General features: G+C 38.8%; 1 protein-coding gene across 1 annotated transcript in view; it reads right to left on the bottom strand.

Annotated features, from left to right (window-relative positions):
- The window catches only part of RARS2 (arginyl-tRNA synthetase 2, mitochondrial), an 88,215-nt gene that overhangs the window by 3,543 nt on the left and 71,691 nt on the right, over nucleotides 1-12,981 (bottom strand). Inside the window, exons 12-21 of the mRNA XM_067702615.1 lie at nucleotides 10,258-10,318; nucleotides 8,634-8,710; nucleotides 8,009-8,133; nucleotides 7,342-7,409; nucleotides 7,148-7,257; nucleotides 6,599-6,694; nucleotides 5,590-5,664; nucleotides 4,161-4,224; nucleotides 3,612-3,683; nucleotides 90-226 (exon numbers count right to left, since the gene is read on the bottom strand). Coding sequence (XP_067558716.1) covers nucleotides 119-226; nucleotides 3,612-3,683; nucleotides 4,161-4,224; nucleotides 5,590-5,664; nucleotides 6,599-6,694; nucleotides 7,148-7,257; nucleotides 7,342-7,409; nucleotides 8,009-8,133; nucleotides 8,634-8,710; nucleotides 10,258-10,318 — 856 coding nt within the window. The 3' untranslated portion in view covers nucleotides 90-118. The remainder of the gene's footprint in view (nucleotides 1-89; nucleotides 227-3,611; nucleotides 3,684-4,160; nucleotides 4,225-5,589; nucleotides 5,665-6,598; nucleotides 6,695-7,147; nucleotides 7,258-7,341; nucleotides 7,410-8,008; nucleotides 8,134-8,633; nucleotides 8,711-10,257; nucleotides 10,319-12,981) is intronic.

Genomic DNA, 12,981 nt, shown 5'->3' with positions numbered 1-12,981 from the left:
AGAGAGCTGCTTTCAGAAAGACTTGGCTTTAACCATCACTGTCCCTTGTGTCATTTTACTCAAGATTCAAATATAAGGAAGGGACTTACCTGGTGGTCCAGTGGGTAAGACTCCATGCTCACAATGCAAGGGGCCCAGGTTCGATCCCTGGTTGGGGAACTAGATCCTGCATGCATGCTGCAACTATGGGTTCACATGTCTCAACTGAAGATCCCACACGCAGCAACTAAGGCCCGGCGCAGCCAAAATAAATAAATAGATATTAAAAACGAACAACCGCCCCCCCCCCCCAAAAAAAACCAAATACTAAGCAACCTACCACAGATCTGGGAAGGGGAATGTTTGTTCAAAGAAGGGGAGGGAGATACTGGATGTGTAAAAAATGTCCCAACTTTTTATTCCATGGCTGATTTGTGCTGTGAAATACTGATGATACTTTAAGTAGAAAATAAACAATCTGGAAGATAATTCACTTAAAATTGGAGTCTTTTCTAGGATTAAGAAGGTATACCATACTTGCCAATATAAAACTATGCTCATTCAACTAAAGAAGCTTTAATTCATGCTAATTTGCTTCTCTATGCATAAAATTAGATTGTCATTGGTATTCAGAAGATTTCTAGTAGCAATAGTTAGAATAAATTATAACAGATCAGAATGGAAATTCTCAGATGAGGATAGCTGTAACCATCAAACAGATCACATCCTACTCATGTTTCCTAAGCAGGTCACACAAAATATACTTACCAATATGCAGATACATGAAACTGTTTGAGAAACTCCATTTCAAATGTGGTTTAATGGACTAATTTTTACAAAGATCCTAATTCGATATCTGTAAAGTAATTCCTTGTTATTCAGATGTGTTCAATGCCCCAGTTCACAGTCTGGTAAGAGTTACCTGTATACGGCCATGAAAAGTATGAGACCTGTTCTCTGGGAGTAGCTGTCAGCTGTATTGACAAAAAAGCTCAATTTTGTTCTCCCGAAATTTATTAAGAACAGTCATAATTCTAAGAAAATTGAGATTTTTCTTCCTCATCAATTTTAAAACATGGAAACAGATAATCTCAGTTACAAGAAGAGTTTCTGGATGAATGGCACTGTAAGATGTCAAGGCAGAGGAGATTGGATGGCAGAGGAGGAGGAAGTGGAACTCACCTCCCCCCATGAACACCTCAAAAATATATCTACATGTGGTGAAAAGATGCTCATCATTGCTAATTATTGGAGAAATGCAAATCAAAACTACAATTAGGTACCACCTCACACCAGAACAGCCATCATCAAAAAGTCTACAAATAACCAGTGCTGGAGAGGGTGTGGAGAAAAGGGAACCCTCTTACACTGTTGGTGGGAATGTAAATTGGTGCAGCCACTATGGAGAACAGTAAGGAGGTTCCTCAAAAAACTAAAAATAGAATTGCCATATGATCCAGCAATCCCACTACTGGGCATATAACCAGACAAAACTATAATTCAAAAAGATATGTTCATGCCTATGTTCACAGCAGCACTATGCACAATAGCCAAGACATGGAAACAGCCTAAATGTCCATCGACAGATGAATGGATTAAGATGTGGAATAAATAAACAATGGACTATTACTCAGCCATAAAAAAAAGAATGAAATAATGCCATTTGCAGCAACGTGGATGGACCTAGAGATTATCATTCTAAGCAAAGTAAGTCAGAAAAAGACAAATACCTTATGATACCTCTTATATATGGAATCTAAAATATGACACAGATGAACATATCTACGAAACAGAAACAGACTCATACATAGAGAATAGAGTTGTGGTTGCCAAGGTAGGGAAGGAATGGGAGTCTGGGATTAGTAGACGCAAACTATTATACATAGGATGGATAAACAACAAGGTCCTACTGTATAACACAGGGAACTATATTCAATATCCTGTGATAAACCATAAGTGGAAAAGAATATGAAAAAGAATATGTACAACCAAATCACTGTACGGCAGAAATTAACACAACATTGTAAATCAACTATACTTCAATAAAAAATTTTTAAAAAGTAAAAAAAAAAATCCTGTTTATCTGTCTACATGTGGAACAGTCTCACTGAAAACTAACTGGAAACTGGCAGAAAGACTCCTGTATAGCCAAGGCTGTAAGAAAGATCCACACAGGATCGGGTAGGAAGGGAAGAGAAGTGAGCAGGTTGGGACCTGAGCCCCAGGGAGAGGACTCAGAAAAAGGGAGATCACACGGGTGGAGATCCACATATTGGGCACCCCAGCCCTGGGTCTGGCACAGGGAAGGCAGCCCCCTGGCTGGTCAGAGGGCTGGTGGGACAGGAGGGCTGTGGGAAGCCTGGACACTGCTCACGAGGAGTGTGCACGTTTGCGCACAGACACAGTAGGGGACTTTTACTCCCACAGTTGGTGGGAATGTAAATGGGTGCAGCCACTTTGGAAAACAGTATGGAGGCTCCTCAAAAAGCTAAAAATAGAGCTACCATATGACCCAGCAATCCCACTCCTGGGTATATATCTGAAGAAAACAAAAACACTAATTCAAAAAGATACATGCATCCCAATGTTCATAGCAGCACTGTTTACAATAGCAAAAATATGGAAGTAACCTGTCCATCAACAGAAGATGTGGTGTATATACATGAATATTAGCCATAAAAAGAATGAAATTTTGCTATTCCCAACAACGTGGATGGGCCTAGAGATTATGCTTAGTGAAATAAGTCAGAGAAAGACAAATACTCCGTTATCCCTTATATGTGGAATCTAAGAAATAAAACAAACAAATGAATATAACAAAACAGAAAGACTGACAGCTGTAGAGAACAAACTAGTGGTTACCAGTGGGGAGAGGGAAGGGGGGAGGAGCAAGGTAGGGGTAGGGGCTTAAGAGATACAAACTACTATGTATAAAATAAGGAAGAAAGATACATTGCACAGCACAGGAAAATATAGCCATTGTTTTATAATAACTTTAAATGGAGTTTAATTTATAAAAATATTGAATCACTATGTTGTACACCTGAAACTAATGTAATACTGTAAATCAACTATACTTCAATTAAAAAAGAAAAACAAAAAACCCTCAAGCCATAGTTTAAACTCTAATCCTTTGTCTCCGGTAGACCACAATGACTTTAAAAAGATTTAACGGGCTTCCCTGGTGGCACAGTGGTTGACAGTCCGCCTGCCGATGCAGGGGACATGGGTTCATGCCCCGGTCTGGGAAGATCCCATATGCCGCAGAGTGGCTGGGCCCGTGAGCCATGGCCGCTGAGCCTGCGCGTCTGGAGCCTGTGCTCCGCAATGGGAGAGGCCACAACAGTGAGAGGCCCGTGTACCGCAAAAAAATAAATAAAAAGATTTAACTTAGTTTAACAAAAGTCCATTTAGTACTTATTGACCATGAGGAAACTCAGATGATTTTTTTAAAAGATAAAGATTTAATAAGTTGATAAATCACTTAATAAAATATGGACAATAAAATATAGATTCTGACATAGAATAATAGTTTCAGTTCTATTCTAAATAGCAAGGCATGTAAGAATAGATAACTAGAATTCATTTAGTATTTTAAAAGCAATTTTAATTAGAAATTACATCCTACATACAGGTGTTATTCCAAGAAGTGTCATTCCGTTGGCTAGGACTGAGCGGACAGCTCTGAAAAGATGAAGTCTGGCCTACAAAATAAATTCAAGAATGATTCAAGGTCAATTCAGTAACAGGCTAACTGTGAGTGAATAGATAAAATTCCTGTTAGAAGTAATTCTAACTTTCTTCTAATTTAATGTACGACAGTATCTCCAAGTGCCCTAGGGTTTCCTGTAGGCAAAAGGAAGACAAATTCCTAGGATTTGTTATAGTAAGACTGGTACCCAAGGGCTGTGGAGTGGGAGTAACAGTAACTCCATAAAGTACAGCTTCAGATAAGGGGAGCTAATCACCCTGTCACTTGATGTAGGAAAAGGTGTTTCATGGTCCAGTATGTTGGAAAGTAACAATGATTGTTACAGCCCAATTCTAATTTTTACCTTAAGTGTGTAAGTACACTTCTGTAGGTGAACAACAGGATGCTATTTTAGAAACACTGACAAGACTGACTCAGTAATAAGTCTGAGGATGCTAGAGATTACACAGCAAAACTCGACATAACATACCCCGGCCACTTCAGGAGGACTGTTTTTTATGTGTAGTGTTTTGTGTGCCACCGCTGCAAGATGACTGAAACAGGAAGAGAATAATCATGATTAGGACCAGCTAATTTCCTGTGTAACATATAAGCTTGATATCTAATCTTACTCCCTCAACTTAGAGAAATCAAAGCCGAGAGCCACTAAAGGATATTTCCAAAGTTGGGAAGTTGAGGCTGAATTCACTGCTTTTCAATAACTGGCAAAGTGAAACACACTAAACTCCAGTTTTAGATTTTTGGTCCTGGTTCTACTAATACCAGGTGATATTATGATTAGTTTCATTGTTCTTAAGATTTTGATTTCATTGTTAGTTTTACAAGTATAGGGGATTCTTTTCTAATAATTAGTTTTCCCTTATTTAGGCATCCCTCAAGATGAAATGTATAACACGGTCTGGCCTGTCTCCTTCTGTACTGGGAGGAGGTGGGGTAAGACTAGTTATCAATCCACTCTGCATACACTGGCCACTCTTCTTTAAAATATTTTTTCTGTTTAGGTTATGGCAGCAAGAACAGTGCCAGAGAAATGATGCTTATGACATTAGTTTCAATGATTAAGTGACATTTAATAAGACTTTCTGGCTTCTTCATCTCTATATGTCTAAGTGGAAATTACAGGAAAAAAAATCTATAAATCTGGGGAAGAAAGGTAAAAAGCATATTCAAGGAAGAAGTCCCAATAAACCTTTGATTTCAGTAAATCTTGAGTAAAAGCAAATACTTCCTTTCTTAAATAGCTTTATGAGTAGATACAACTGTTGCTATAAAACTCAACCTCTATTCAAACTTTCTAAAACAGCCACCGTGAAATTTCTATCCAAGTGTCATCTACTCGCTTTCCAATTCATTCTCTACCCTCCATCAGACTGACTTTTCTGTGCCTCTGCTTAAAACCTTTTCATGGACCCCACTGCCCTGAAAATAAGTCAGAACGCCTTAGTACAGAACACAGTTGTTCTCCCAGAAGTGCTTTTAATGGATCATGTTCTTGCTCAACTCTGGGCTTTTCCCTCCTCTGCCACCTTGCTTCTCCTGACTGACATCTACTCCTCTCCTCTGAGAAGCCCTCTCTGAACCCTCAAGGCTGGGCTAAGTGCCCTAACATTGCCCCTCATGTCCAATCTATCCTAACACATGCTGTACTATGACCACCCATGATGTACCTATCGGTTCCTGTTCACTAGACTCCAGTGACCAGACCTTCAATCACTGCATGAATGAATGAATGAATATTAACTGCTAATTTGCAAAGATGAAGCAAGAATTCCTGTAACTTAAGGCATAAAATTTTTTAGGCCAATGGATTTGTCTATAAGAGACCTTTAGATGAAAGAAAGGTCCTTTGTCATATCAAATGTCTTTTAATACCCCCAAATAGCAAGTTTATAACATACCTTAGAGTTAGAAGGTAACTGACAATATGCCTGGGTTGAAGGTCTTGGGCTGACCTATAAAGCACCTCATCGAACCTAAAAGAAAGATGACAGGAGTGGTTGGCAGGGGAAGGCTGGGCTCATACTACACCAAGCTAAGATCTACGATATAAGGCTGACTTGATATCATTAATGGTAGAAGATATATGAAAAAAGACCTTGTGTAAATTTGAAGGTAAAGGCACATCTTTCTTTCTTACAAGTTCCTTGATGGCAGGTACTTTCTAAATCACCTTGAGATCCCATAGGCCTAGCCCAAAGCAAGGACTCAAATCATGGCTGTTAAACGTACAAAGCCTCTAGCCATGCTTAGGAACATAATCTAGCAAACAAGAGTCTACTCACTGCCAAGAAAACCAGGTTGGCTTATTTTTCCTCACAAATTAGCCAAATGTTAGTAAACTCACCCCTCATCCCAAGAAAGAACCACTGACCACTGTGTGGCAATCAGAGAAATAGGCCTTGTTGTTAACCCTCCATATCCCTTCCAGATATTCGTCAGTCTCTCCTGACAAGTCTGGCTTCACCGATAATGCTCATGAGAGCTCAGAAGTATGATCTCTTGTCCAGTGTATTTGAAGCTGAACTGAAACCAAGAGGCAAATGAAGGGCTTATGGTCTCAGGGATGGTGCACAAAGGCAGGGATTTTCCTTCACTTATCACAGAGGGTGAGAAGATGATCGTTTCTACACTAAAAGGTTATGCTTTTACCAGGCTTTACGTTCTCACACCATGACCTAAAGGATGTTAGACAGCTGGGCTAATTCAATGGTGATAATATTTTTTAAGCCCAAGGATTAGCCGTGAGCATGCCCTCTGTCTGCTCCCAAAGGGCAGGCAATCACTTTTTGGTCACACCTTTGGAAAAGCGCTGTCTAGAGTCACTGGCCTGTTGATTCCAGTGGTCAGCAAACTACAACAGTTATTTCACGGAGCAGAAGCAGACTTGATAATGTTAGGAAACTGTACCTGAGAAGATGCTGGAGAATGGAAACAGACTGTGGCTCTTGTAAGCAAGCAGTGTTGAAGTCATTTAGATAACCACATCCAAAAGTCTCTTCCAAACTGTTATCACAAGTTTAAACACAACAAAAGATTAAACAAGTCATCCTAGGACTCAGTTGCCAATGATGAACATCACCTCATAACGCACAGTCTTGCTTTCCTTAATATAGTCCTAGACTCGGAAGCTACCATCATTTGACCCGATGCCTCAGTTTTCCCTACATCTGTTTCTTCATCTGAAAACGGAGTATACTCTTTAGCAGGGTTATTCTGAGTACTAAATAACATAATATATATAAAAGCATTTCGTTTCATAGGTGTGCAATACATAAATGTTTAAAAAACCCCACAAGACCCAAACATAATCAGAGGTCCACTGTACTTCAACTAGTTTTGAATGTGAGATGTCGGAGAAGCCCAGAAAACAGGGCCTTTGGTCTCGGAATCGCTCCATCCAGACCCCACCCTGGGAAGGACAGAGCGGCCCAGTGTTTCCCTGCAGACTCTTCTCACCTGTGGAGGCGGGCGTGTGTGTACTGCAGGAAGACCCCTGTGTCCCCGCGACTCTGGAAAACACGATCCCAGCTGAACTGATAGTCAGATAACAGGAAACCTCTGAAGTCCTAAAATGACAGAGGAAATCTTCAGCGCTGGGATTTGTCCCAGTACCAAATAAAAGACTCTCCCGGGAAGCAGTCTTCACAGACCTGAATGATGAGGGCTGCGAGCCCCACCCTCTCTGCTGTCTCCTGGGGGTTCTCCAGCTCTCTGGTGGCTGAAATAGACAAAGGCAGCTACTTTAACCTTGCATGAAACTGTACAGAATCCGGGACTAAAGTGGAGATAAAACCTAACAAAACCATACGCTGACAGCATCAAGAATAAACAGGTGTACAGCAGGCAATTAACTGTCCTAATGTGGGCTGATTTAACTTTGATAATGATGTTTTCAAGCCTTTGTTAAAAGGGAAGAAACACGAATTTATTTTTCTTATAAATATCCCTTGGAAGACATTAGATAGAGCTGGTACTTATTTTTCCAAAGGTGAAGGTTAAACAAAGCCATAAGGACTTGGGACTTGCTTCTGATTATGGAACACAGGAACTTTGCACAAGCACTCCAACCGTGGAGTGACAATGCTGAAGCTGCCCAGGAAAAGAGGCTCAGGGTGTATCAATTCCCATTACTAAACTGCGTAACAGCCCAGCAGCAAGTCTAGAAATTCTGGCACCTCGAATTAGCAAAGCTATTTGTGCCAAGGTTTATGAAAGTTCAATGGAGGGATGGTCATAATAAATCACACTGCACAGAAGTCCAGCAAAACATAAAAGTGCACGTAAGTTATGTCTGTAACAACAAAAAAATGAATTCACTCTTAGCAGAAGCCATGTTCTGTAGCATCCTCAATCGAATCTCATTTAGAACATCTTCCAGAAAAGTAACATCTCCTCTTCGAGTCTTCATTCCCTGCACTACCCCAAAGGGCACGTGCTGGCACCTAAAATGGAGAAGGCACTTAGTTCACTGAAAACTGAAAAGGAGCTGGTGATCAAAGAATATAACAATACTCTTATAGAGAATAGTCTTAACTTTAACTCTCATAGAGAGGTTTTAAAAAATTTATAAATTGAAATATGCTGTGACGTATGCCACAGAAGATGTTAAACACACAGCTTCATTTCATAATCACTAGCGTATGATTAAATTACTAGTTGCCTTTATGAAAAAAAGGAGATGGGAATTAAGAATTTTGAAAATCAAGCCACTGAGAGATGTCTAATAAAACCATTTATTAAATGTTTATAAGCTAGACATTAATATAATCAGGACAAAAATTAGCACAAAGAACAAATCTGTTTTTTCACACTAACATCTTGAAACAAAGAAGTGAATTTTGAATGAAAATCTTTAACAATTTGCTACATTTTTGGACATGGCTGACCTAGCAAAACTTTAATCTTGAGCAGGCAATTAAGAACCATGCAGACAGTACGGTACCTTTCTGCCCAGTCATATCCCATGATCTGCAGCATTTGGAACACTTGCTGAAAATGCTTTTTTTGCCCTTTATCTGTCTTGAGAAAAAAATTTATTTAAAATAAAAGAACACTGATAAGTTAATCTACAATAGGTTGAACATAAATCAAATTAAAATATTTGAGTTTTGACAGACTAGAGTCACTGTCAGTGGATATGTTTTAAATAAGCACACAAAGCAGATGCCACCAGAAGAAGGTCTAAGGTGAGTCCTCTAGAAGAGAAGGAAGTAAGAGCTGCAGCACTCCACTGAGCCAGGAGGGAACATGAAATTTAACCTTGTGAGTTTTCTATCTAAATTCCTCCTCTCTCAGCTGTTATGACCTTTAGCTCCAAGAAGGCCAAAGCTAAGCTCTAAAAATATATTTAATAGCAACTTTTTTTTTCCTTCGGGGAAAGGGAGGTTGCACACAGAAAGAAAGGAAGGGAAGACTAGAATATTACTCAGCATAAAAGGAACAAACTACTGACACATGCAATAGTTTGGGTGGATCTCAAGGGCATTCATTATGCTAAGTGAAAACAGCCAACCTCAAAATGTTACCTAATGTGGGACTTCCCTGGTGGCGCAGTGGTTAAGAATCCGCCTGCCAATGCAGGGGACACGGGTTCGAACCCTGATCCGGGAAGATCCCACATGCTGCGGAGCAACTAAGCCCGTGCACCACAACTACTGAGCCTGTGCTCTAGAGCCCGCAAGCCACAACTACTGAGCCCATGTGCTACAACTACTGAAGCCCGTGCACCTAGAGCCCATGCTCTGCAATGAGAAGCCACTGCAATGAGAAGCCTGTGCATTGCAACGAAGAGTAGCCCCCACTCGCTGCAACTAGAGAAAGCCCGCGCGCAGCAACAAAAACCCAACACTGCCAAAAAAAAAAAAAAAAAAAAAGTTACCTAATGTGGTTCCATTTATATAACATTCTCAAAGTGACAAAATGGTATGATGGAGAACAGAGCACTGGTTGCCAGTGGTTAGGGTTGGAGGAACGCATGATTATTAAGTGGTTGCCATAAGAGAGGTTGTTTTGTGATGGAACAGTTTTGTATTCTGAATGTGGTGATGGTTACATGAATCTACATGTGATAAAATTTCATACCCCCCTCCACCATGCCCATACACAAGCGTGTGTAAAAATTGGTGAAATTTAACTAAGGTCTCTACCAATGTTAGTTTCCTGGTATAGACAAAGTACCATGGTTATGTAAGTTATTATCTTTGGAGAAGACTGAAGGCTACATGGAAACTCTACCATTTTGAAACTTCCGTGAGTCCTAAAATATTTAAAATAGAAAGTTATTTTAAAGAAATGTATTATAGTGACATGTACATATTTGTTACACATAACCATTCATTTGGGTAATTTTGGGGTTTTTATACTATGAAGCAATGTGAACTTTTTAATTTTAAGTTTTTTTTTTTAAACATAGTGTTTGCCATCATACATACACTTAACATTGAATGCTTTCTATAGTTTGAGAAAATTATTTTTGCCTAGTTTTTCAACAAGGCATTCAATATCTATCTTTGCAGTTTTCATGAAGTAGGGATCATAACCTTTTGTTCTTTATTGTGATTACTTACCACATAAATCATTTTATCAAAATTATATTTGTCCATTCGATCTATAGCAGCTGCAAGATCTCTGAAAAAAATGGCCATAGATTAAGAGTTACTAAGCAGATCTGGGTAATAATTTGTTTTACCTATTTAATAGTAATGAGGCTTTTCTCATTAAGAACTACTGTTATTCCAAGCCTCGGGTATAGTACCCATGCTTATATAATCCCAGTACCATACTTTGATACAAGATAGTAATAACAAAAACAGCTTTGGGAAAAGAATTATGAAAGTGCTGTGAAAAGATAAAAAATAAATAAAAGCTCTGGGACAAGTAGTAATAATAACTAAATAGCTCTAGGCAAGGTGTTTGTAGGTAAATGTTTTATGATTCGTTAATTAAGCCTCTACTGGAAAGAATTACTTTCCTGTCACTTTTCTGCAATATACTTTCTTAAAGAACATATTTAAAACATCGGTGATACAGTATCTTCTAGCTACTCTTCCAACGTCTTGGATCATTCTAAAGCAATACTTTCTAAAGCATTTAAAAAGACCATAAATTCCTTTGACAAAAATTCCACTTACCTCTTATCTCTGGTTAAGGACAAAATACCCAGTCTGCACACAGTACAAAATATTTAAAAACAAACCATAAACTATAAAATTTTAAGTGAAAAATTTTAGGTGAAAATTATTTAAATATTGAATTTTAAAATTAGAGCTAATTAACTTGTGGGGAATATATTAATAACTATATAATATCTTTGTATGGTGACATATCATAACTAGACTCACCATGGTGATCATTTTGAATATATAGAAATACCAAATCACTATGTTGTGTAACAGGAACTAACGTAGTGTTGTAGGTCAATTATAATTCAAAACCAAATAAACTCATAGAAAAAGAGATAGGATTTGTAGAATTTCAGAGGCAAGGGACAGAGAGAGGGGGAATTGGATGAAGGTGGTCAAAAGGTACAAACTCCCAGTTATAAGATAAATAAGTACTAGGGATGTAAAGTACAAAATGATAAATAGAATTAACACTGCTGTATGTTATATATGAAAGTTAATGTTAAGAGAGTAAACCCTAAGAGTTCTCATCACAAGAAAAATTTTTTTCTATTTCTTTAGTTTTGTTATCTATATGAAACGATGGATGTTCACTAAACTTATTGTGATAATCATTTCGTGACGTATGTAAGTCAAATCATTATACACCTTACACAGTGCTGTATGCCAATTATATCTCAATAAAACTGCAAGAAAAAAATTAAAGCTATTTTTGCTTAACAATACATGGCACTGGGAGGATTCTGAGGATTTTTAAAGTTCCTAATTCTTTTGAAATGTTGGGGATCATCAAAATGTCATTGGTACCTACTTCAGGATCCAGATATAACAGAGCAAGTGCCCCCTGCATTGTAAGCGTGGAGTCTTAACCCCTGGACCGCCAGAGAAGTCCCCAGAGCATGTGTTCTGAATGGAGGCAAAAACTGTCTCGTGAGGGACAAAAAAATCTTACTCTATTTATGTATAAAGCACATATATGCATACAATACATACAGATACATCTGTGGTGTTAAAATTTCATGAGGATGGGCAAGTATAAAAAAATATGGCTAAAAAGGTTCCTGAGAAGGGTTATAATTAAAAAAAAGGTTGTAAAACACTGATATAGATTATCCCCAAAACGAAGTCACAAATATACACCCCATTATATTTTTTGATTTGAGCCAAGCACAAAACAAAGAAAAACTTTTTAATCCAAAGAAAAAGAGATGAATATAAGAAAAAGTCCTAGGCTGAGTTTGTAGAACCTGAATTTGAAAGCCGGAGAGGGCTTCCCTGGTGGTACAGTGGTTAAGAATCCACCTGCCAATGCAGGGGATACGGATTCGAGCCCTGGCCCGGGAAGATCCCACATGCCTCGGAGCAACTAAGCCCGTGCCCCACAACTACTGAGCCTGGCTCTAGAGCCTGTGAGCCACAACTACTGAGCTCGTGTGCCACAACTACTGAACCCTGCGTGCCTCGAGCCCGTGCTCCGCAACAAGAGAAGCCACCGCAATGAGAAGCCCACACACCACAACGAAGAGTAGTGCCGGCTCGCCGCAACTAGAGAAAGCCCGCGCACAGCAATGAAGACCCAGCACAGCCAAAAATAAACATTAAAAAAAAAAAAAAAAAGCCAGAAGAAATGCCAGGTCATTTAGTTCAGGTCTCTCTTTTCACAAAGTAGGGAACCATGGCCCAGAGAGGTTAAGTGATGGTCATGGTCTCAGAACAAAAATGCAGGTCTCCAGCCTCACCCTGTGCTCTTGTCAGTATCCTCCTGCATTCTTCTTTGTCTGTTATAACAACTCCCTTAATTTACAACCACACACATAGCTGTATTCTATAAGGAACCCATTGAAAGGACAGAAACAAGTACAGTTAGAGCAAGGTGAAAAATCAAACATTTCAACAAGTGGCACAAAGATGATTCTCCCAAAGAAAAAAGGGAAAGTATAGGTATTAAGGAAAATAAACAGAAAAATCTGGACCTAATGATAGCCCCCCAAAAGATAGCAGATAAGGATAGTTATAGAGTCTTTATGACATGGAGCCTCTCTTCTGAACACATTTCTTTCTTTTTTTAAATTTGAGTATAGTTGACTTACAATATTGTGTTAGTTTCAGTGATTCAGTATTTTTGCAGATTATATTCCACTACAGTTTATTACAAGATAATGAATTTAA

The sequence above is a fragment of the Pseudorca crassidens genome, chromosome 13, assembly GCF_039906515.1.
Source record: "Pseudorca crassidens isolate mPseCra1 chromosome 13, mPseCra1.hap1, whole genome shotgun sequence".
Taxonomy (NCBI): domain Eukaryota; kingdom Metazoa; phylum Chordata; class Mammalia; order Artiodactyla; family Delphinidae; genus Pseudorca; species Pseudorca crassidens.
This window is presented reverse-complemented; position numbering and strand designations above follow the sequence as displayed.